The 25,589-nt window shown below is 41.4% G+C and overlaps 2 protein-coding genes across 2 annotated transcripts; one reads left to right on the top strand and one right to left on the bottom strand.

Moving 5' to 3' along the window:
• Positions 1-199: 199 nt before the first annotated feature.
• Positions 200-9,624, top strand: dclre1a (DNA cross-link repair 1A (PSO2 homolog, S. cerevisiae)). Its single transcript, XM_029456037.1, is given in 10 exon segments — positions 200-551; positions 554-841; positions 2,013-3,350; positions 3,435-3,568; positions 4,810-4,928; positions 5,158-5,301; positions 5,544-5,689; positions 6,574-6,728; positions 7,748-7,889; positions 8,899-9,624. Coding segments are annotated over 10 exon segments (2,745 nt in total). The 5' UTR covers positions 200-439; the 3' UTR covers positions 9,066-9,624.
• Positions 9,625-15,797: 6,173 nt separating this feature from the next.
• Positions 15,798-24,415, bottom strand: LOC115024857 (pleckstrin homology domain-containing family S member 1-like). Its single transcript, XM_029456718.1, has 14 exons — positions 24,391-24,415; positions 23,930-24,027; positions 23,728-23,846; positions 23,434-23,568; positions 22,659-22,734; positions 22,501-22,530; positions 21,475-21,528; positions 20,804-20,860; positions 20,551-20,675; positions 20,119-20,244; positions 17,524-17,646; positions 16,741-16,836; positions 15,998-16,133; positions 15,798-15,884 (listed from the first exon to the last, which is right to left on the bottom strand). The coding sequence occupies exons 1-14, from the start codon at positions 24,413-24,415 to the stop codon at positions 15,798-15,800; spliced, it is 1,287 nt and encodes a 428-aa protein (XP_029312578.1).
• Between the last annotated feature and the right edge of the window lie 1,174 nt (positions 24,416-25,589).

The following is a 25,589-nucleotide window of genomic DNA, read 5'->3' as shown; positions in this document are numbered from 1 at the left end:
AAAAATGTTTTCCCCCAGAAGGGTTTTCCCCCTGAAATATACGTCACATTTAAATGAGTGAATCATCAGTAAAATACTTTGTAATTTAAAATAAAATGGGTATTGATTAATGATTAATTTAATTTAATTTATTCCGTGAAATGTGTGGAAAGTGCTGCTCTGTTTCTCTACTTGTCTTTACTACACTCAGTGTTGCCCTGTGGCGGTAAGCCCTAACGTGTCCAACCATACAGTATGTAGCTACAGAAAAAGCTCAGTATCGTAAATATTAATAATGTGATACTATTTTCGCAACGAGAAATATTAAGGAATCTACACTAGACGTTAATGTGCTCACGTTTATTATTTTGGACAACTGATGGATGCTATCAAACACAAATCCTTGTGTATTAAGGGTTTTGAGGTAACGGTTGGGTAACGTTACTTTCTTTTTCTCTAAATGTCACAGAAGGACGACTCTGAAAATGATATTTGGGAGTATAAACCTCTTGAGAAGAAAAAGAAGAGACACGAATCACCGTCTGCGACTGTGATAAAGAGAAGATGTACTGTCAGAAAACCCCAAAGAGAGACTCTGTCAAGTCACGTGGCACGAAAGTGAAGACAGCTGAAAGTGGAGATTGTCGTACTGTTGCTAACGGAAATAGTAGTTTAGAGGCACATAATCGGCCCTCAAAGCCATCTACTAGTGACTCAGTGCAAACAGAGAACACTGCTGATGAAGGACCATCCTCTGGAGACTTCTGCCCCATGTGTCAGATGCCCTTTTCCATTTTAGTGGTGCAGACTCAAAGATGGCATGTTGCTGAATGTTTTGACACCCCCAGGGACACATGCAAAGGTACACACACTAACAACATAATATGCAGCATCCTCATCAAAATATATGCATCTGTTGACTTGTCTTCTCTTACACACCTTTTATCCTGCATTCTTGTGGACATATGGTGTAGTAATGGAGGAAAACAATCTTATTATTCAATACACAACATATTTTATAACCATTCTACTGCAATTTAGCGCTGTACTTCCATAAAGTTGGGGACTGACAGACACATTAAAAACACCAGATTCTACATTTCCCACAATGCAACTTGATGGCATCCTTCATCATGCTGCATTCATGTCATATGTCACAGTTAAGAGAGCAGGCAGCAGAGGAAGAACCCGAACACAGATGAAAACAGGCAGACTGGTGCAGTGCATTGATGTTTGTAGAATAGCTTGCAATGGCAGTAGGTCCTGCAGGCAGGTAATTGAAACATGACACACTGGCAGGAAATAAAAGCAACTGGGCTGGTATAAGTAGAGCAGGATCTAACGAGCAGTAATAGGAAGCAGGTGGGTGATGTAGATGAGGTGACGGGTGGGGAAGGTCATGCGGATGAGATGAGTGAAGTGGAAGCAGGTATGTAGATGGGGAAAGGAGGTAAAGATCAAGGACATCAGTTGGATTGAAGGAACATGGCAATGACGGGGTCTGGGGAAGGAGAGCAGATGAAAAAAAAAGTACATTGACAATATTGAACTACATCCAATAGGATTACCTTGAACGGTGGACTGGCTGATATGAGGCGTCCATCTTTGTTTGTCTTTCAGGCACTTCTGTATTATTAACCTCCAAGTCGGATAAATTGGCAGGAAAATCAGAATTTCCTCGTCACGATTACAATTTGGATGTTGAGAAGATTAGTTACAAGTCAGAAACGGGTAATTACAGTTATTCCCTCATGACATAAACATGGCATCCGATCCTTCCTGACTGGTCTTTCACGCCCCCAGTTTGAAACACAGGGTTTTTGTTTGAAATGTGAAGTCTCAAGCCCAATTCATAACAACATTCACTACATAATCAGTGTTATTTCTTTAGAAAGCTCCCTCGAGAGACAGCAGACTTGTCGCGATGAGTAAACTAATGTGTAAAATCTCTTCAGATGTTTTTTTTTTTTTGAATTATTACTATTTTGTACTGATGAGCCTACATTTCTAAATGTGTTTTTCTGTTCACACAGAATGTCCAGATGGCCTCCAGTGCTTATCCACCATTCCTAACCATTATAAGAAATTCAACCACACCTTCCTGGCCCAATGTCGAGCAAACGGTGACACAGCGCTCCTCAGTCTGTCCCAGCAGGCAGGGAAGACAAGCCTCAGTTGTCTCCCATCACTGATAAACAATGAGGTGGATGGCTCCGTCTTAGAGACTTCACATGATAGCACTCTCAGTCTTTCCGTCTTATCCAATCATAGTGTTTCCCCTCACATTAACCTCACTGGAACACCTCCATCCAAACGTACAAATGGACTTCTGTTTCTGCGCTCACCTGGCCCAGAGGATCTTAAGAAAAAGAAAGGCTGGTCGTCCTCTACTAAAAGCCAAAAGTCTATCAGTGCTTCCCAAGAAAGTAGAACAGCGCTTTCATCCACTCCTGTCAAGGAAGAGAGAGGACGACAAGCTTGTGAAGTTTTAACCAAAAGTGAAGCTTCCCCTGACAGCGATGACACAATATCCTACTCTCCTCTTTCTGAGTTCCTTGCAGAGACTGAATCCGATAGTAGGGACTGTCGAAAAGCTCTTTTTGAAAATGATGCGCTTGAAAATGAGGCTGAAAACTCAATGGTGCTGTTCAGTGACAGTTTCTCAAGTGAAGATGAGCTCTTCACTCAGTTTATAGATCATTTAGAAACCAATACTGTGCAGGTAGAGACGCCTGATTCCTTAAACTCCCAGCTGGAGTCAGTTACCTCATTGCCGCCCACTAATCAGCTAGATTTAGGTAATTGTACTAGTGGCGTCAATCCGCGTAAAAGCAGCATCCAGTCTCCTCAAAGTATTGTTTTAGAGCGCCTGAGAGAAACTCTTCTAAGCTCAGATCAGAACCTGCATTTGAAAGACTTGCATGACAGCAGTATTCAAGTGGCTTCATCACAAACCTCCATTGTCCAAGGATCTCAAACCACGTCGCCACAGAAGGGCCAGATCAAGGCAGGTCAGGCCCCCGGTCTGAAGCAGACAGACATCGGGGTGTTTTTTGGCCTCAAACCTCTCAAGGTGAAGGAGAAAGAGGCTGAGAGTGGACCAAAGCAACTCAACGCCACCTCTGTTCCAAGTCTTGGTGAAAACTCAGGACAGAGACAGCCGAGGAGGGACAGGCAAAGGAAAAGTAAGGCTGACACGACTGCAGATACCTCACAGGACACAGCGGCTGCAGGCAATAGTAAAGCTGCGGGCGCTCGGGGAGAAGCAGGAAGAGGTCGGACCGGAGGATGGAGAGGAAGTAGGTGGAACAGAAGGAACGCTGATGGAGAAATAGAGTTACCACGTTGTCCCTTCTACAAGAAGATTCCAGGTCAGTGAGTGACCATACATTGCTGCTTAAATGTGTTAATTATTTAGTGTTTTGTAATCTAAGATAACATATTGTTTTACACAGGCACAAAGTTAGCCATAGATGCCTTTCAGTATGGAGAGATCCCGGGCATCGCTGCCTACATCCTTACACATTTCCACTCGGACCACTATGGAGGGTTGACCAAGAAGTCCACATTGCCAATCTACTGTAACAGAGTAAGTCTGACTTTTGGCTATTGTAAAATATGAATGACCTCCAGTATTATTTAATTCCTTTGATACAGAAGGGCCTTTTCTGTTATGGATGGTGGTCTTTACCCCCAGATTAACGTTTCTGAAACTGCATCCCACATAAACTCAACATTTGAATCATTAAAACAGGCGAAGGAAAGGAACAATGGGTCCAGTTTAGATACGTCTGCAGTTTTAGTGGCGTTAAATAAATGGCAGGTCTTAGTTAGGGTTAGTTCTTAAACACTATGGAAGAGATTTATTCTGGTGCTACAAACCCTCTTTCTTTTTCTCTCTCTCTAAAATCCAGTTTATTTGCATCTCATTAATAAGCTTCCTGGCTGCTCTCTTCCACAGAATTCATAGAGTAAATGCCTGACCCCCTTTCTTAACTCACTGCACTGCGTTGACTCGAATGAAAAATAAGCGTGCAGTTGGCAGCTATGAATACCAATTCGCCAATAGCTCCATATTAGATTGGATTGACATTTGAAGACCTCCTTTGTGTGTGTGTGTGTGTGTGTGTGTGTGTGTGTGTTTTTTTCACACAGTTTTGGATAAAGACACGTTGTACCTGGGAAATTTGGTTAGTGTGGGACTAAGCTGGTCTTTCTTTTATAACATAAGCACCTTTGTGACATCCAATTATGGTGTGTGAATCCAGCAATGAACTGAATGAGTTGAGGTTTATGGCGAAACAAGTACACATTTTTAATTCAGACTTTGAATCTCTTTCAGGTTCAAATATAATGTGTTCAGAGGATGTTCCTTTCAGGCATTGTATATTTGTTTATTTATCTTGCTGGAATATTTAAGAACGTACCTCCTGAAACTAATTATAATAGCCCGATAGATGGTTCCTAGAATAACATGTATTGGTGAAAGAGGCAGGATAAGTTCTCCTGGCAAATAGGTCATGATTTATTACAGTGTGTGCTATCTTGGGATTATAACTAAAACAGGCTTTCAAGGACTCGTTGGGATTCCATTGGGGTTTTGTTTATTTGGTAGGTCACTTAACTTCCAACTGGACGCTAGGTGGGTCATAGCCCAGAAAAGTTGAACACGTTGAGTGTGTGCTTCGGTGCTTTATTTGTTTTATAATAATATACAATATAGACTTTTTTTAAATTATTATATAGAAACATGTAGGTTTCTGCTGAGTCACTGTATGTAAGTAAACCACAGAGATGTACGTTGACTGACAGCTGCCTCTCACCGCTCAGATCACAGGGAACCTGGTGAAGAGCAAACTGAGGGTTGCAGAGCAGTACGTCCACATCCTTCCCATGAACACCAGGGTCACCGTGGAGGGAGTCTCGGTCATCCTCCTGGAAGCCAACCAGTGAGTCATCGACCTGACGTCAATATCCGCCAGGCTAATGTCTGACACCAATTTCTTAGTCTAGACAGTCCCACGCCAACTGCCTAAAGGGTTTCACTGAGGAATACTAATAGGCCTTTTTTTAAGGGAATTTCTGTATGACAGTGCATTTTTAGTTTATCACACAATTAGTACTTCCTTCAATTTTCATATATCCAGCTTCACCTCCTGTCTGGATCTGTTCTTTCAGTTGTCCAGGAGCTGCCATGCTGCTGTTCTTCCTGCCTGACGGAGAGACAGTCCTCCACACGGGAGACTTCAGAGCTGATCCCTCAATGGAGACGTACCCTGAGTTACTCAGCTGCAGGGTGCAGACGCTTTACTTGGACACCACGTTAGTACCTGTCTGTCTCTCGTATACAATATATGTACCAGTGGGCTTACTGAAAGGCTGCGGTTATGCGTGACCTTTGTGGCTGGTAACTATAAATAAGATTCGGCTCAGCCAATGTGGATCAATATTAAATGCGGTTTCACTCTCAAGTCCACAACCCTCGCAAGTAAGAAACTCCGCAAAAGTGATGCAGAAGCACTGAGGACACTCAGAATGTCAATGTGTTTCTCGTATCCCTATAGCTACTGCAGCCCCGAGTACACCTTCCCCAGACAGCAAGAGGTCATCAGCTATGCAGCCAACACAGCCTTTGAACTGGTGACGCTCAACCCACGTACACTTGTGGTGTGTGGATCTTACTCCGTGGGAAAGGAGAAGGTCTTTCTGGGTGAGTGTTTGGTTGAAATTGTACTTTCCACATCTGCAATTGTGTCATGACATGGCAGGTTTGTCATGATGTCTAACAAATTATTACATTGTAATCTGGTTTTGTGTGTGTGTATATATATATATATATATATATATATATATATATATATATATATATATATAACATATTTGATATTCTATCAACTGGCATTCTTTGAACTTTTCCATAAATCAAACGAACAGTATTTTCTCATATCAAGGAGGACCACATAATCTTTAAAGTGACATAATTTACAACTTAGGACATCCTGTTGCTTACTAAAAACCAAAGTAGTTGTTCTCCAACCTATTCCTGTGGGCACCACCGTGACTAATTATACAAAACAATCGATATAGCTTGCTTCAACATCAGTCTGATAATTAGACAGGTTGGTCATTTATTCATTGAATTCTGGGAATAATAACACTTCTGTGATGTTACCATGTTTGGCGTAAATGTGTTTCTGAACCTAAATCGAAGATGAGTGGATTATTTCTTTCTGTAGCGTTATATCGCTACCTGACCTTTCCTCCCTCTGAAAGGTCATGTGATATCACATGTTCTCTCGATTGTGAGCGGTGTGGAGAATTGTGGATTAGTCTGTTTTGAGACGAGCCACTCGGGAATCTTTCCACTGGTGTAGTCCAAGCAATCGAAAAACAATGTTGTCCTCTCATGAAGTGAATTCATGCTTTACTTCAACAAGCTGTGTGTGTGTGTCTGTGTGTGTGTCTGTGTGTGTGTGTGTGTGTGTGTGTGTGTGTGTGTGTGTGTGTGTACCATTAATACTAGGTCTCACTGGAAAAGGCTGAATTGCCCACATTCCTGCTTCTTACACAGACCGTGTTCCGCTTCCTTTGCAGCGCTGGCCGAGGTCCTGGGCACCAAAGTGTGTCTCACTAGAGACAAATACAACACCATGTGCTCTCTGGAGTCGGAGCAAGTCAGACAACGTATAACCACCGACTGGAAGGCAGCCCAGGTCCATGTGCTGCCCATGATGCACCTCAACTTCAGAGTAAGTGCGGCAGTCTCTTCTTCCATTACAGTCGGACTCAGGAGTATGAAACATGTCCTAATTCAGCGGCATGTTTAGGAAACAAAGTGCATCAGTGGTTAGAGTAAAACAACTCTCATCTCATCAGACTGATGTCCCTCGGGCCGTTTCTTTATTCAGTCACCTCATATGAGTCTTTGGACGAGATTGAGTATTTAATAATACTCTACTTTCGTGAGATGAAGGACAATCAGAACTAGCTAATGTAATTATACACTATTCTTAAAAATGGTGTGCAGGCCTTTTGTGTAAAGGATTGTCTTGTTTAACCAATGACTGTCCAATTATTTATGGACTGTTTATTTACATGCGCAAACACGTCTTTTATTCTGCTTATGGTCGGCTCATATGCAAGTATCCAGGACAGCTGTTGAAATAATTAAGAAATGCTAATTATGATGACCAAGCACATCATCTCTCTCTCTAAAAGGACTACATTGGCCATCTGTACAACCACAGATAAGTCCCAGAGTCGGTATAATTCAAGCATCACTAGGCACAGAAAGGCTGAGTCGGGGGAAATATCTTCAGTTTAGGTTTGACTGTTTGACTGTGACTGTTTGAGCAACTCTTATCAAGAAGAGCTATTACAACTCGGGACAGAGTCACCTTGAAATAAATGGATGGATCAAACTATATAATCGTTTTAAAAGTAAAATGTTTGCGTTGTAAGTAACACCTTTTGTGCAGTTTTGTTTATCAGCTTGCAATCAAGAGTGATAATGCAATAACTTGCTAGGAGGATGATGCTTCGCAGCATTTGAGCACAAAAGCAGCACAAACGAGATGCATCTGTATCCATTATGTATATACACTGTGTACATTTAGCAGCTGCTCTTTGTTGTTGTTGTCATATGTGATGAAATCCTGCTCACATACTGCATTTCCTTACTCACTTTTTCATACTGCGTATTTCAAACACAACGCGGCTCCATTTTTAAATATAAGAATTCCCCTTCTCACCCTCATCCTACTTCCAGAAACTGCAGGATTACTTGGCACGCTTCTCAGGAAAGTATGATCAGCTGGTGGCCTTCAAGCCCACAGGCTGGACCTTCAGCCAGCAGGTGGAATCAGTGGAAGATATTCAGCCTCAGATCAGTGGCAACATCTCCATATATGGTACGCACTTATCCTTTTTTTTATTTGTTTGTGTTTCTTTTACATATTTTAGCCCAGTTATTCTTCAGGCCCCACAGCTCCCTCTTTTGAGGAGGAGGAGGGGAAAGGGGATAAACAATAGATGGCTTAGTTTCAGGTTACTTCAGCTCGGTGATAATCAAGAGAATGCTGCTGCATTAAAGTCCAGTTCTGAAAAGGGTCATGACTTAATTTGCTGCAGATTTAGCCCGTTTCTTTAACCTGTTCTCTGTTTCATGTTCTGAACAGATACAGCATCAGCCATCTGGCCTGTAACGTACAATCACCAGCAAGAGGCTTGCTTTTGCGATGCACATAATTTCTTCCTCCTCAGCAGTTTGTGTGTCAGTCAGGCAGAAGCCAATTTGCGCGCCTCTCTCTCCGCCTCGTGTTCAAAACTCCTCCTCATTGCTCTTCCCGGCCATATGCTACGACTGCTCCTACTATTGTTCTCCGCATGTGGGAAGATTGACTGCACATCAAATCTGTGAAAGGGGTGAAAGGATGACAAACGAGAGGCAGCTGCTTTCTGCAGTAATGCCAAGATGTCGTCTTATAACACTTTGACTCGTTGCTTGTCTGACTGACTCCCCCAAACCTCCTCTGTATTCACTGAGCGTGAGGTTTCTTAATAGAGAGATTAGGAACAAAAATATCAAAGCGAATGAGCCAAGAAGTGAAAATTATATTAGAAAAGTCCCTCTGGTTCAGTTCTAAACCACTGCTTCACTCTTTCCCTACATGACTTAATAAATAGAAAATAGAGAAACAGCCTAATAGAGATACAACCTACACTTATAATCCTGTGAGGAAAAACAAAACGCGGGTTCTCTTCGGGCTTCGTTCTCTTCGGGCTTCGTTCTCTTCGGGCTTCGTTCTCTTCGGGCTTCGTTCTCTTCGGGCTTCGTTCTCAGCTACATTAGAATTTTTTTTTTTTCAAGTGCCAACATGTGGGTACATGCTGATGGCATCCCTTCTGTTTCCTTGACAGGAGTCCCATACAGTGAACACAGCAGCTTTCTGGAGCTGAAGCGTTTTGTCCAGTGGCTTCAGCCCCTGAAGATCATCCCGACAGTCAACAATGGCAGCTGGGAAAGCAGGAAGGCTATGGAGAAGTGCTTTTGTGAGTGGCTCGTGGAAACTAAACCTAAACCGTAGCTCATTTACAGGTGAACTTTGTTCGCAGATGGACTGAAAAGACTATTAATTCTCAACACTGCATGACCATGGGGAAGAAATACATTTGAACAGTACTAATTGTATTACTTTTAATTAATTTAATTAATTAATGCTACCTCAGACTGTTGCGCTGATAACACTAGCATTTCAATGGCGAAAAGGTTCAAGTATACGCTCTTGAACCGAATTATTATGAAGGTTCTGCTCTTATCCACAATGGCTGAATTAAAATAACTGACAACTCTGAAAGCTGTTTTCTGAGGTCGTACACGTATCATGTCTACAATTAGACCTGTGTCATCCAGAAGTATTATACAATAGAACTGAATTAATTGGATGTGTTCACCTCCTGCTGTGGCAACCTCCACCTTTTTACCCTCTTTTGTCAACACTATTCAGTAAATGTACTGCCAGTGCTGCTTTGAAAATGTACAATTTCATAATTACCTGTATTGGTTTTCTATTAAATCAACATTTTTATGCTGGAAAGAAATGTTTTAAATTATTTGAACACTTTTCCTTTGTTTTTCACTTTTTGCAACATTAAACAAATAATAAAAATTATTGTATTAAAAAAAAATTTCATGTGCAAAATTGGCACAATTAATGGTGTTTTCACTGCTACTGTACATTTAAATAACTTGTACTCATGGATCTGTGCGTCAATGCCTCTTCAGGAATATATATATATAATATAATATATATATATATATATAATATAATATAATATATATATATATTATAATATATATATATTATAATATATAATATATATATTATAATATATATATATTGTAATATATATTATAATATATATAAATATTTAAACATATATATTATAAAATATATAAATAAATAAATATATATAAATAAATAAATATATATATATAAATATATAAATAAATAAATATATATAAATATATATATATATATATATATATATATATATATATTTATTATATAATATATATATATATATATATATATATTATATAATAGACTAAGAATGGTTCAAAAACGACTTCATGAAAGAAAGGAAAAGGAAAGGAGAGACCCTGCCCGGAGGAAGCCCGGGGCCCCCGTCTGGAGCCAGGCCCAGAGGGAGGGCCCGACAGCGAGCGCCTGGTGGCCGGGTTTGCCACGGAGCCCGGTCGGGTACAGCCCGAAGAAGCTACGTGGTGCCTCCCATCCATCCATCCTGTGGGCCCACCACTCATGGGAAAAACCGCTGGGGTCGGGTGCGCTGTCACATGGGTGGCAGTGATGGTCAGGGACCTCGACGGACCAGACCCGGGCAGCAGAGGCTGGCTCTGGGGACGTGGAACGTCACCTCTCTGTGGGGGAAGGAGCCGGAACTAGTGCGGGAGGTGGAGCGCTACCGGTTGGATCTGGTGGGGCTTACCTCCACGCACAGTCTTGGCTCTGGAACCGTACTCCTGGATAGGGGTTGGACTCTATTCTTCTCCGGAGTTGCCCAAGGTGTGAGGCGTCGGGCCGGGGTGGGGATACTCACTAGCCCCCGGCTGAGCACCGCTATGTTGGAGTTTATCCCGGTGGACGAGAGGGTCGCCTCCCTACGCCTTCGGGTTATGGGGGGGAAAACTCTGACTGTTGTTTGTGCCTATGCCCCAAACCGCAGTTCTGAGTATTCGGCCTTCTTGGAGACCCTGAATGGAGCCCTGCAGGGGGCTCCAGTAGGGGACTCCGTAGTCTTGCTGGGAGACTTCAACGCACACGTGGGAAACGATGGAGACACCTGGAGAGGCGTGATTGGGAGGAAGGGCCTCCCTGATCTAAACCCGAACGGTCGTTTGTTATTGGACTTCTGTGCTAGCCATGGAATGGCCATAACAAACACCATGTTCGAACATAAGGATGCTCATAAGTGCACGTGGTACCAGAGCACCCTAGGCCAAAGGTCAATGATCGATTTCGTAATCGTATCATCTGACCTGAGGCCGCATGTTTTGGACACTCGGGTGAAGAGAGGGGCGGAGCTGTCGACTGATCACCATCTGGTGGTGAGTTGGATCAAGGGGTGGGGGAAGACTCTGGACAGACCTGGTAAACCCAAACGGGTAGTGCGGGTGAACTGGGAACGTCTGGAGGAAGCCCCTGTCCTGGGGATCTTTAACTCACACCTCCGGCGGAGCTTTTCAGCCATCCCTGTGGAGGTTGGGGGCATTGAACCTGAGTGGGCGATGTTCAAAACCTCTATTGCTGAAGCTGCGGTGATGAGCTGTGGTCTCAAGGTCTTAGGTGCCTCAAGGGGCGGTAACCCTCGAACACCGTGGTGGACCCCGGTGGTCAGGGAAGCCGTCCGACTGAAGAAGGAGTCCTTCCGGGTTATGTTATCCGGGAGGACTCCGGAAACAGTTGCAGGGTATCGAAGGACTAGAAGGGCGGCAGCTTCTGCCGTATCAGAGGCAAAGCAGCGGGTGTGGGAGAAGTTCGGAGAAGCTATGGAGAAGGACTTTCGGTCGGCACCAAGGTGCTTCTGGAAAACCATCCGGCACCTCAGGAGGGGGAAGCGAGGAACCATCCAAGCTGTGTACAGCAAGGGTGGGACCCTGCTGACTTCAACTGAGAAGGTTATCGGCCGGTGGAAGGAGCACTTTGAGGAACTCCTGAATCCGACTAACACGCCCTCTATGGTTGAGGCAGAGCTGGAAGCTGATGGGGGATCATCGTCAATTTCCCTGATGGAAGTCACTGAGGTAGTCAAACAACTCCACAGTGGCAAAGCCGCAGGGGTTGATGAGATCCGTCCAGAAATGCTGAAGGCTTTGGGTGTTGAGGGGCTGTCTTGGTTGACACGCCTCGTCAACATTGCGTGGAAGTCTGGGACAGTGCCTAGGGGTTGGCAGACCGGGGTGGTGGTTCCCCTATTTAAAAAGGGGGACCAGAGAGTGTGTGCCAACTACAGGGGTATCACACTTCTCAGCCTCCCTGGTAAAGTCTACTCCAAGGTACTGGAAAGGAGGGTTCGGCCGGTAGTCGAACCTCTGATTGAAGAGGAACAATGCGGATTCCGTCCTGGTCGTGGAACAACGGACCAACTCTTCACTCTCGCAAGGATCCTGGAGGGGGCCTGGGAGTACGCCCATCCGGTCTACATGTGTTTTGTGGATCTGGAGAAGGCATATGACCGGGTCCCCCGGGTGATACTGTGGGAGGTGCTGCGGGAGTATGGGGTGAGGGGGTCACTTTTGAGGGCCATCCAATCCCTGTACGCCCAAAGCGAGAGTTGTGTCCGAATACTCGGCAGTAAGTCGGACTCGTTTCCAGTGAATGTTGGCCTCCGCCAGGGCTGCGCTTTATCACCAATCCTGTTCGTGATTTTCATGGATAGGATATCGAGGCGTAGTCGTGGTGGAGAGGGGTTGCAGTTCGGTGACCTGAGGATCTCATCGCTGCTCTTTGCAGATGATGTGGTCCTTATGGCATCATCGGTCTGTGACCTTCAACAGTCACTGGATCGGTTCGCAGCCGAGTGTGAAGCGGTTGGGATGAGGATCAGCACCTCCAAATCTGAGGCCATGGCTCTCAGCAGGAAACCGGTGGATTGTCTACTCCAGGTAGGGAATGAGCCATTACCCCAAGTGAAGGAGTTTAAGTACCTCGGGGTCTTGTTTGCGAGTGAGGGGACAATGGAGCGAGAGATTGGCCGGAGAATCGGAGCAGCGGCGGCGGTATTACAGTCACTTTACCGCACCGTTGTGACGAAAAGAGAGCTGAGCCAGAAGGCAAAGCTCTCAATCTACCGGTCGATCTTCGTTCCTACCCTCACCTATGGTCATGAAGGCTGGGTCATGACCGAAAGAACGAGATCACGGGTACAAGCGGCCGAAATGGGTTTTCTCAGACGGGTGGCTGGCGTCTCCCTTAGAGATAGGGTGAGAAGCTCAGCCATCCGTGAGAGACTCGGAGTAGAGCCGCTGCTCCTTTACGTTGAAAGGAGCCAGTTGAGGTGGTTCGGGCATCTAGTAAGGATGCCACCTGGGCGCCTCCCTAGGGAGGTGTTCCAGGCACGTCCAGCTGGGAGGAGACCCCGGGGAAGACCCAGGACTCGGTGGAGAGATTATATCTCCTCTCTGGCCTGGGAACGCCTCGGGATCCCCCAGTCGGAGCTGGAGGATGTGGCCCGGAGAAGGGAAGATTGGGGTTCCTTACTGGAGCTGCTGCCCCCGCGACCTGATCCCGGATAAGCGGTAGACGATGGATGGATGGATATATATATATATATATATATATATATATATATATATATATATATATATATATATATATAGTGTGTAAAGGAGGAATGCCACCGTTGTGTAGTGGCTTTGAAAAGCAAACATGTCTTGAACAATGTGCTGTCAGACCTTTCGCCACTCTGAGACAGAAGGACATGCGGTACAGAGATGGAGCTTTCTAATTCAGGCTTTCCACAGAATGGCTGTGTAAAGAGGTAGAACAACGTCAATGTAGCCCGTCTGCCTGAGCTGTGTGTGTTCAATCTCAGCGGCCAGCGTGAGGAAAATGTTAGTCACAAAATCTGAATGTTAAAAAAGGTTTGATGTTGTACTGTAGATTCCAACAATATATCCCAGGGTGTGCAGTCAGTGATGTATATTTAAAATGTTTATTTAGTAACAATTTGATTCAAAGAGCAGCCTGGCTGAATCTTCCTGTAAGTTTCCATCACTTGTTCTGAACGATTTAAACCATCAATGCATTTCATTACACCTGCCGCCTCTTTTCCTATTTCAAATCATGCATGTGTCTTCATGCCTATCACCCACTTTACTAGGTGGCTGATGTAACAACCACTTTATTACTTTCACTGCCCACAGCAATCCTTTTCAAGTGGGTCATTTCTAATAATGGTGTATCATATTCTTCCCCTTAGGCATGAATGGTATGAAGTCTTACCAAACTGCTCCACTGGGCCGGGTGCTTGTTGAAGTGTTGTTATGTCTTATTGTATATTATGTCCATAAAAAATAAAGTCTTTCACACGAATAACAAAAACAATTGTTAGAGTTGCTACGTAAAATCTTCAAGTTGTATAATCCTGTACGTTCTTCAGAGATGATATTGATCACCCCATGTGTTCTGTGATAAGAAGGTAAACTGGATGTTCAGGTTCTCGCCCCTTCCGAGCAGGATATAGAACCCCTGCCAGCTTTTTGTAATCAGATGCCACTTTGTTACAGTAAATATATCAATGAACTGATAATCCTTTTAAAAATGAAAGATTACAAGAGGTTTAATGAAACGGGTCAAACATGTCTTCTTCTTAAACTTCTTAAACAGAATTTTTTATTATGTAATCTTTGTTGCATATGTTGAATTAATACAAATGGTCAGTGTAACAATCTGGTCAAATGTTTTTATAATCATCTTAAACAGATATAATGTCGCAGTACATCTCAAAGAATGCATTTGGTTGTAATGGAGCGTATTGTTGAAGAATGGCCTGAATAATTTCTCATATCTGTTTTAACGGCTCCATTCAAACGTGCAACATTAATCTTGGAAAGGCCGATAAGATGCCACGGGAGTATTAACGATGGTGCTCAGAATGGTTTCTCGTACTTCAAGGGATGAAGCCTTGCAGATCATTTTCATTTGATGTTGTCTTTGTCAGGGAGCGGCATTGGTCACCAGATATAATTAAAAAAAAAAAAAGATTAAAAACCATCATCCCAAATACTCCTATAGAAAAAATGACATTCCAGGCAAAGTCACAGTTTCTTCAAATCAGAGAGAAATGGCTGAAACGCAGCCGGAAGTTTAACACCATTCTGTCTGAATCTTAATCCACACTATTCACCCGGAGGTGCTGAAATACTGGTTCTGTAACCTTTTTAAAAAAATCATTCATCTAATCTTAATTACTGTCTCTCGAAATAAATAAGAAAAGGAAGGGCTGAATTCGCATTCACATTAATAATATGTAACAAAGGCCTTTTGACATACACTGTACTTTCCATTTGTATTCAGAATAATACGTCATCAGATGGACACAGATTAAAAATACATTTCTGAACATTTCACCAACCGGAAAGGAGCCGGCATTGCTGAGAGATGACATTCACATTTCAAACAGTTCATGCGCAGTCATACAGTCGTGAGACAAAAGTCACTATACACTATTATATATATCTTTTAAAAAATATATTTAATAATTACTTCATTGGGGATCATAAATGTTGATTCAGAGAGTCCTTCATGTTCTTAAAATCACTTGATTAATTTGATGCTTAATTATTAAAAAATAGTGTTCTTACAAAGTCTATATAGAGAAAACCGTGTGCACATCGCACCAGTTTTACACTTTCATTTGATCTTGTGAACCCTTTTGTCTCAGGTCAAGGAGGCTTGTGTCATAACGCCTTTGTTGTTTTATTATCATACAGGCGGTATGAGGAAACCCTTTCAGTGAAACCGTATCTTTTGTTCACTTCCCGCGCCAGCTTTTCTACAGTAAATACATAATCACATCATCATACTTGGTTAAAACTGCAAATGTACGCGCCGAGTGCTTGGCAACTATAATGTATTTGATATTTGTATATATGAGTCAAAGATGTATCAATCAATGAGATCAAGTAAACTAGTAGAGGGATAGATCAAGAGGAACTGCCCACAGCCCTGGAAGAATACTGTCAGCTGTCAATGCATGGTACAAACCAACATATTGTGGCGGTAACTGTCTCAGCTCTAATGGTCAGCTTGCGTTGCACTGCACTGACAGTTCGGTGAATGCAGAGGAGGGCTTCCAGGCAGACGCAGGATGGTCACTTTCACCTGAACAGAGAAATCATTGACCTCTCAGATGACTCTTCGCACATTCATCGATGCACGCAAATATCACGTACGCTGACAATGTGTTAGTCTTTTGGTGTTTTGTGTGAACATACCTCAACCTTGAGACACTTGCTGAGATACATGAAATACTCCTCCACGCTGCCGGTGTGCAAGTCATTAATTGCCAGAATGCAGTCTCCTTTGTGAAACAGGCACACAGACTGCGGCTGGCCTGTCCACCCAGACACACTGTGACACACACACACACACACACACACACACACACACACACACACACACACACACACACACACACACATACACACACACTCAGTTTTTTTAGATTCATGCTTTCATTCACACAGTATTTTACATTGTGCTTTAATTATTTTGTATTGTTACATCCTTATCATTACCAAATACATAATAATTAATAATAAATCCATATGTTCCCCCTATTGGTACTAACAGGGGCCGTCTCCAGCTGCGGGCCCATATAGTCATCACCACCTCCTTTGAAAATGTAAATGTAATAAAATGTCTTTGCAGCCGAGACCAGTTTTTTCCACATCTTAAAAAAGGGATTGAGTTTTTCGGTTTGTGCAATCAAACCAATTAATGCAAAGAGCAGTTGCTAAATCTAAAAATTAAGACATTTGAACACAAAACAGCTGAATGCTCTGAATCATCCAACACAAATGAATAGCAGCGAGGGATTAAGTCTCAGCTGCAAATAAGGAAGTGCAGCATTCCATCGGTAGATAGTTAAGCATTCCACATATAGTCAAGTCCTTTTATTTATTTATTTTAATATACTGCAATGAAGTAAGTGGTCTAATTTAATAAACAAACTGACCTTGGTTTCCCATCCACTTCGGTTAGTGTCAGGTGTTTTTTCAAATCCACATGCTTGATCTCAAAATCTCTCTCCACTGGGGTGATGGCGTCAAGGCTTGAAAGAAAAACAAACTTTATTTAAGGGTATTTTATACATTTAGATACTTTAGCTATATAGAAATACATCTTTAGATACTTGACATCCAAAGAAAATAGTTAACTTGTAAGAGAAGACATTTCCCCACAATGTTTTTGTTGCATATTCATTTTAGTAAATGTTAGAAACACCACGATATAAAAAAGGCACAAAATGCCAAGTAGTAAGGAAACTGAAAACTTTGATTCTCCAAGTGAAAATGTGAAATCTATGGTTTCTATTGCTTCCTTCCTTCATCATAGTGGCATAAGTGTCTGTGTAGATAAAGACTTCTAATGTTCTTCTTTCTTTTTCTGATAGCAAAGTCGCTCCTAAGGTTAAATGTCAAGCACTGCTTCAACTATCATACCAGCGGCTGCTTGCAGAAACCACTCCAACCGGTCCAGCAACTTGTCAGCGGCACAGTTTGTTTTTGTTCTCTGTTCCATTACAAAGCTATTTCTGACCTTTTTATCTGCAATAGCACAGGCGGTGTCACAGTGGGGGGTTTTAAATGTGCCCTTGTGTCCTTAACAAGTTAGGAAACTGTTGAATTAGTAGCTCTCTGCTTCAGTTGATCATCACACCCGTGTAAAATGTCCCTATTTTGTAGTGTATTCTTATTACAAGAGATGTAATAGTGCCCACTTGGTAGTTACTTCTCACCTGTCAGAAGGGCCATGTTTTTCCAATGTGAACACGTTTGGTCTCTCCAGCGTCTCTGCAGGAGAGATGGTACCGTCGTCACTGGAGCTGCAGCTACAGTCTGACGTTGGACTCATTTCTGCTCTGTAAAAGCAAATAGCGGCATTAGGGATTATAACATCAGATTTTGGTTCATGTCTCAGTTACATTCAGCTACCAGTCGCCGATGTATCCTTTTTCTTTTACAACAACAGATTTCGGCGCTGCATTGGAAGTCTTGGATGGACGGATGAAAGTATTGCCCCTGTGGCAGAAAACAACAACAATAAAGGAAGAAGAAATGGTTGTCGGAGGGTGAAAGAGCAACGTGCACTCCAAAAACCAAAAGAGGTTTCTCTCAGTTATTCAAAAAAGGGGATCAGACATCTTGAGATTTAAAATAGTTCATAAAAGCAGCATGGGAGAAGAAAATCAATCCCAAATCACTGTAGGGGGCGCAACAGGAATTCTAATTAGGAAGCACTTTACAAAAGGAGTCTTTTGACCCATATGTCAAATGTAGAAGAGAATGTTCTTCAGCGTGGCAGTACAGCAGGCAGCCAGAAAGCACACATCAGTGTGAAATGCAGATTTATCACACAGTTTTGTTTTAAAGCATATTTTAGGAAAACAAACAGCAGGAAAGGGAATGTTCATACAGGAGCCGGTGGTCTGTAACGGCTGGAAGAGGCACAACAGTGATGTTTTTAATTGATCGCCTGCTGTATTGGTGATTAACACAATGGCTTCATCCCAACACCCTCGCCTCCTCGTTTCCCTCACTTGTGTCTCTTCCTCACGTCTCAGCTCCGTCCTCGTAAGACACGAGTGAGAGATGCGTGTGCACAGCTGTATCACCCGTCACTTATTAATAATAATAATAATAATAATAATAATAATAATAATAATAATAATAATAATACATTACACTTCTATAGCGCTTTTCTTGTAACTCAAAGACGCTTAACTCAAAACCATTGAACTGTTTGACATACAGTGTCCTATAGATCCACACATGCAACACAAACCACTAATAAGAACTGTTTGTTATGATCGATCAAACCATCATTGAATGTGTAAGTATACTTCACATACGCAAATGTTTTTTTATGGAGTTTTTTCATTTCTTTTTATGAAAGAAACTTCCATGTTTTACTAAAATTCAAGCACATTAAACATGTTATGACTTTGATCATCCTTTTACAGTCAAGCACTGCTACAGTATCCAGGAGACGTCCTTCAACATGGCGCGTCTCGTTGGATGAACCCAATAGTCTTGGTAAACAAGGAAGTCAAATCTGATTGGCTCAAACCTTACGTACATACTTAATAGTGAATGACGAATGATTTTCAGATGATACTGTTTCAAAACTTGTTTTGGAAGTGGCGTTTCGACATCACAAGTTACTCAGACATGTTCCTTGTGTTCTTTACATGCCACAGCCTTAAAGTGAGACAGTGTATGTTTTGAGGACATTATTCCTCGTTTGATTCATAAGAAATAACACACAGCCTTTTCTCAAGTCGCCTACACGCAGGGGTTCTCCAGCTACAGCCTTACTTAGTCGGGTACGACCAGTAGCTTATGGTGGCTAAAGTGAACAAAGATGGATACTGAGTTGGTTTGCTGACTTTAACACTGCCTTACTTGTGTTACATTTACACCAGGGCTGCACGATATATCGTTCATAGCGTTCATTAGGATTTAAGGGTTCTTGGATACACAGAGTGTGTTGATAGTGAGCTAAGCACAGCAAAACCACCAATCACAATCATTCTTGATCAATTTATCAAGCAAAACAATCCAAAAACAGAACATGAATTGGTTGCAGAAGGAAATGCAAAGTCAGTTGTTTGGAAATATGTTTGGATACAGAAAGGATGGTGTTGACCAAAAACACGTACTTTGTCGTCAACTGGTGGAGATTCCTGCATCTTTCATATCGCAGAAAAAAATGAAAATAGCAATTTAATTTTTTCTAATATTGTGCAGCCCTAATTTTTACACTACATTTTAGCATTTAAAATGTCCGTGTTGTTCATAATCGTCACTGGTGGCCAAAGTTGCTGCTGTTTTAGCAAAATGCACATTGTTTAAATTGAAATAGTAAAGTACTTAGATGCATAGATGTGAAAACAATGGCTCTGATTAACATAATTGCACATGAGTTGCGATGACTGCAGCATTCAATGTAGCTTATTAGGGAATAATAAACCTAATAATGATAATAAAATATGTGAAGACACTCCATTTGTTCAACACAAGATGAAAGGTTTTGTTTCATCTAGCACAAGTTGCCAAACAGGCTCTGAGGTGCTGCCTTTCTTAGATTCTTGACTTGTCGTAGAGAGTCAATAGATCTTTAAAAAGAACTCCCGCCTTGTTGTTAGTTTTGGTGTTTGAGCCAATGAGGCTGCAGTAACCTTGGATGAGTGAGCTATTTTGGTATCTAGGGCACTGACAAAACACAAAGAGTATAAGGCACTGACACTGAAGACAAAGTGCAAAGTCAAAAATACACACACGGCCTACACTAAAATACATAAAAACAAGCTTGCAATTAAACAGAGAGCTACCTGTCCTCAGCGACGGTCTCCTCATCGAATGGAGGCAGTGGGGCAATCTGTGTCTTCAGCTTGTCAAAGACTTCATTGACAGACCTCATCAGGGTGCCCGCGGTAACTTCCTTAACTTTAAGGTCCCTAGAAGCATTGGGTACAATGATCTGCTTTCAATTTTAACAATAATCAGCGCTTATTTTAAATTTTTAGGAAACATTCTCAGTGTAAATAAAACTTACACTGGCAGTTGTTGAGTGTTTCTAAATTCAATCATCGATTCATATCTGCAAGAAACAGACAAATAATATTAGATGCAGTAGTACTCAAGGTCACAATTCAAGCATATATCCATTGAACAAAAAAAAGTTTTTTGTGCTATTTATATCTGGAAATAATTCAGATCAACAGCTTGTCACATACACAATATCAATAATATTCAGCACTCACATGCAGTCCGAGCTGTTACGACGGGGCTTGCCATTATACCCTTTTGATGGTCCTGTGTAGAGTTTTGGATAGTCATAGATTGGATTCACAGGCTCCGATGCACGTCTTTTGGCATAATCTTCACCCTGTCAGCCAATCAGAAAGCAATAAGAAACTATGTATGCAACCAAGAGAAAAGTTACCTCCAATTCTCCAATCCCCCAAACACATCTTTTAAAGAACCCTCCTTTGAATTAGTGTCAAAATGTCACACCTTTGATTTTACAGTGACGTTATCCAAAGGATCAGACATGGACCGAAGTTTCTCTGTCTGTAAAAGAAAAAGAAAAGAAATCACACACTTAAAAGCACTTATGTGCAATACATTCATGCAATTAAATTATTTTCCCCATTATTCTGACAGCATACAGTTTTGTTTGTAGAGAAATGAAACAATCTCAGTGAAAATGTATAGTTTATATGTTGCTCTCAGACCATTCAGCTCAGTGTCCCTGGGTCCAATGTGTTAGTTATACATTTGGGTAAACTCAAATATAGTTCTTGTGCAGCCATTTCGCAGAAATTACACTAACCTGACCGAAAAACACTTAAAGCTGCCTTAAATTCATCTGGGTTGATATAAAATGATGATTTAATAAAAGTTTTGTGAGTGATGTAATTTCTAATTACTGACACTAAACTGCCGAATACACCCAGAATAAAATGTTTTCATGTGTCCCATTCCCATGTGCATCTCTAAAACGATGATATAGGTAGATGATAGGAAGGATACACGTGTCTCTTTACCCGAATGGATCAAATCAAACACAAAGAAGAACGTCATGATTGACTGACTTGATTAATTGGAGTTAGTATCAGAGCGACAGGATGCATGCCGTTAGAAGGTTTTGCAAAATTCATGCATTATCGACATTATAGACCAACCTTTTTAAGCACGGTAGCAAAAGATTTTTTCCGCGTAGTAGGTTTTGAAATAACCTTGGAAAAAGAAGGCAGGAAGTCAAATTTAGAGCTGATTGATAAGCTCGGTTGAGAGAGGACTAATGTAACTGTTCATTGGTTGCTTTTTGCATTTGCCAGGGATATTCAGATAATTCAGATGAGCAAGTGTTCTCAGAATGAGGCAGAGGTCGAAAGCAGGATGTAAATATAATATTAAAGTCATATATTCAGGAGTAAAAGTAGGGGGAAAAAAGCAACTTATTGGACGATAAAACATGTTAGCAATCAACTGAGCCAGATTACAAGTAATGTGAAAAACATGAACATGAAAAATGAAAGAAATAGTTTTTGTAAAATATGTTGATTTGCTCCCTTTCTTTGATTTAGATGAGAAGATTAACATCACTCTCGAGTCTGTACGGTAAATATGTAGCGGGAGCTAGCAGTCTGCTAGCTTAGCTTAGCACAAAGACTGGAAATAGGGGGAAACAGCTAGCCTGGCTCTGTTCAAAGATATGCTTACCAGCACCTATTACGTTCACTGACATGTTACATCTCATTTGTTGGTCGTTCGCTGTTTTACAGTAAATTATTATTTAATAAGTATTTATTTTGCCAGGAGCGCTGACTTCCTGTAGTGTCCACGGGATGCCTAGCAACTGCTCCCAGCCATGAAATAGTTTAAACACATAACAGCCAGCATACACTTATCGTTTTAACACTTCAGGTTTTGTACGCATTAAAGAAACATATACAAAGTGTTAATTAGCGAACTGTAGGGGTGCTGGTAGGGTTATGTTACCTTTGGTCACAGCCAGGCTAGCTCTTTCCCCCTGTTTATAATGCTAAGCTAAACTAGTTGACTGTTAGCTCCACCTATATTTCGTACTTACATGAGAGGCAATAATCTTCTCCCCTAACTCTCGGCAAGAAAGTGAATAATTGTATTTTCTAAAATGTTAAAGTGGTTTGTTGTCAACAGATGAGAAACAGATTTTTAATATTTACCTCAGCGGTTGGGTTCTCACTAGACATGTCCTTTAGCAGAAAAGAATATATACACATTGTGTGTGACATAGTTGATAAACAAACATGATATGGATTGTGCAGTGCAGTACTTCAATAAGCTGTTACAAAACATAATAAGAACTAAAATCTCGATGTACCTCTGAAGCTATACATTTCTGTGGTCGAGTTTTTAGGGCCTCAAACAGGTCAGTGAACCAGCCGTCCATCTCCTCACTAAAAGCAAGAAGGGCAAATGAAACACTTGAAAATCTCATTTTGATCTCATCACTCCACAAATTATGGCTATTACATTTATTTTAAAATTCAATTCCATAATCAAACACAGATTGGAAATAGTCACATTCAGCAGCAATGAGCAGAGTAGAAGGCAAAGTCTTTATCAGATGATAGACTACTACTAAACAGGAAAGCAACACCTTCATGGTATGAGGCGCTGTGACAGTGTCAGCGAGGGCCTTGGCAGGAGGATTGGCCAACCCAGCTGTGTGGCCTGAATCCTGATTACGCCATCGCCAAACTTTCAAATGAATGCAATCCATGTATCTAGGACTGTTTATGACTAAATCAAAAAGCCAACTCTTTGGAAAAACTCTGCATTTGTGCAGAATCAAAATAAATTAGATTTGTTGAGAACAAAATGGTTTAGTGACTGAACTTTATTTTTGAAAAGATTAACTGTGATCAAATATTAATAACAGGATTTTAAGATTTTAGATCATATTTGTGTTATTCCTCATTCTCACATAGCCATGAAATCTACCTATTTATTAAAGTGTTTTTGTAGAAGTAAAACATACATAATTGTGCATCTATCTAGAGTGTGGTATGTCAGGAGTTTTTACAGTACAGTGTAATAAAACCCAGCTATAAAATTCCATCTCAGTGTTTTGGCGCCTGTAATAACCAGCTGACCTGCTGTCCCCGACGAGGAAGTAGTCCCGGCTAGCTGCCCGGATGTAGAGCACACATGATGGGGAGCACTTCAAGGTTTTCTGGACCCATGCCCATTTCTGGTGCTGTTCAGGCCTCACATACAACAATGAGATTCTGTCAGAGGAACAATGACAGAGAGAAAAGCAACATTTTAAGCTAGAGGGGAATCTTTCCAAAAAAAAAAAGCTGGTTTAATTGCATTTTTTTTCTTCATTTGAGTGCTATTAAATGCATTAAATTAATGATCAATGAATGAGCCATGTGAGAACATACTGCAATAAGTCTATCTCTCCAAGCGGCTTGTCCCTTTCACGTGGACTCTTGAAGTACTTCAGTTGGTGTTCTTGCTCACTATGTTTGAACAGCACAAAATACCGCTTCTTCCATGATTTCTGCAGGAGAAACATGATCAAATAAATAACGAACACACATGAAGAGCTGCAATTAATTGCATCCATTGTGCCAACTCTGTCACCTCTGTATTCAGCCGTTTTGGGGGAGGAGACTTGCACAGGTATCCAGATCTTACTTCGGTCGTAACTCCAAACGGTTTGTAGAACACCGTATTTCCGCCTGAGGGCAAAAGAAAAGCCTATTGTTTCGTGATCATTTGCATAAATCTCATCTTTGTTTACAGAAAACTTCCACTTTATTTTACTGGAGGGGATATGTGGGAAACCAGAAAAGCATTACAAGGAACAGTATAAAGAAAATAAACTTGTTACGAAAGCAGTTTGAACAAAAGACCAAAGTGGAGGAAGAAAATCCCCAAACTATTAATGACAGTTAACAATGGTAACCGGGTTGGCTTGTCAAAATAATCTTCTGTGTCTTCACAGAATAGGCTGCAAACACAGGTTTTCTTTAAGCTACACAAAAATGCCAGTAAGTAACTACAAACACCTAAACAATAACAATAAAGATGTGATATGCTACCTGCGCTCTTCTGGTTCTTATGCATTGTGACACCACACCTGAAAAAACAACACAAGACTGTAACAGTCACTTCAAAACAGCATTAAAATATTCAGAAGGAAATAGTTGACCTTAAAACGAACAGGGTAGGGTGTAAATAGTCTGTGAACGCATAGAGCTCTATTCACAAAACAAAAGCCATGTTAAGGTGCAGGTGTATAGGAAAACATATTTAGATTTAACTTTCATACTTATTATTGATTTAAGGATGTTTTCCTGTAAAGGTATAAAAATAAAACATAAACATACTGCAATGTTCATGTTTACACACTTTAACACTCACTTTTTGAAGACCAAAAATGTGTTTGGAAGTGGATCCACATGACATTTAATATTTCATCACAAAGCAATCAAATAGAAGAATAATGCGAACACTAATTACACTAGTTCTAAATAGGAAAACAAACAAACATGAGCCTCTTACCTGCGGATCACCTCTGCTCACCTCGCTCTGCTCACAGTAAGTGTTACTACATGAGGAAGCTGGAAAGCTTTTCCGTACCTGGCAGACACTTACAAGATATTCAAAGTGGGAACTGGAGTTTCTGGTTCCTCGCTTCACTTGCTTTAGAAGTTAACCTGCTATGTTGATAAGCTGCATAATTGCATGCAGCGCAATGTCATCGTGAATAAGAGATTGAGAATTTAAAAGGCGTCGCATTCCAGTGGTCTGGAGAAGAAAAATATAACACTGATGCCAACGTTTGACATCAGATGATTTATGAAGACTGATCAGTGTTTAGGGACCCGGAATTAAATGTCAAATGAAAAAACACAGTTGTTATTACAGTTTCTGAAGAAGCCAAATCAGTAAATACATTGAGTAATGTGTTTTCACAGGTGAAAGCTCACTGGTATGGATTGATTTCTTTTTGCTTTTACCACAACAATTAAAATAGAAGATATTGCAGCGCTTCTGGGACAATTTAAGTATTAATTAATGCACAATGTTTCTGTTTCTCTTCTTACCTGCTGCACCTCTGTAGCCTATTGGTCAACTCACCCGGGCTCCAGCTGCATCTCATCTTCGATCAAGCCGGTATTTAAGCCTCTCCTGCTCTTCTACTACTTTACGATTCATGCTGGACTTTCCAGCGCTTCATTCCTGACTGATTTCCTGTTGCCGACCCTGCCTACCTCTGACCTGCTCGTCTTTTCTG

This window comes from Cottoperca gobio, chromosome 19 (genome assembly GCF_900634415.1).
Source record: "Cottoperca gobio chromosome 19, fCotGob3.1, whole genome shotgun sequence".
Classification (NCBI taxonomy): domain Eukaryota; kingdom Metazoa; phylum Chordata; class Actinopteri; order Perciformes; family Bovichtidae; genus Cottoperca; species Cottoperca gobio.
The sequence above is the reverse complement of the archived record's forward strand: the minus strand, read 5'-3'. Positions and strand labels throughout refer to the sequence as shown.

Coding starts and splice junctions, on each gene's coding strand:
- LOC115024857 (XM_029456718.1), bottom strand. CDS start 24,415: ATGCATAAGAACCAGAAGAGCGCAG. Junction 23,569..23,727: donor GGAGAGATAGACTTATTGCA/GTATGTTCTCAC, acceptor TTCCTCTGACAG/AATCTCATTGTTGTATGTGA. Junction 16,134..16,740: donor GAAGTGGATGGGAAACCAAG/GTCAGTTTGTTT, acceptor TGTGTGTCACAG/TGTGTCTGGGTGGACAGGCC.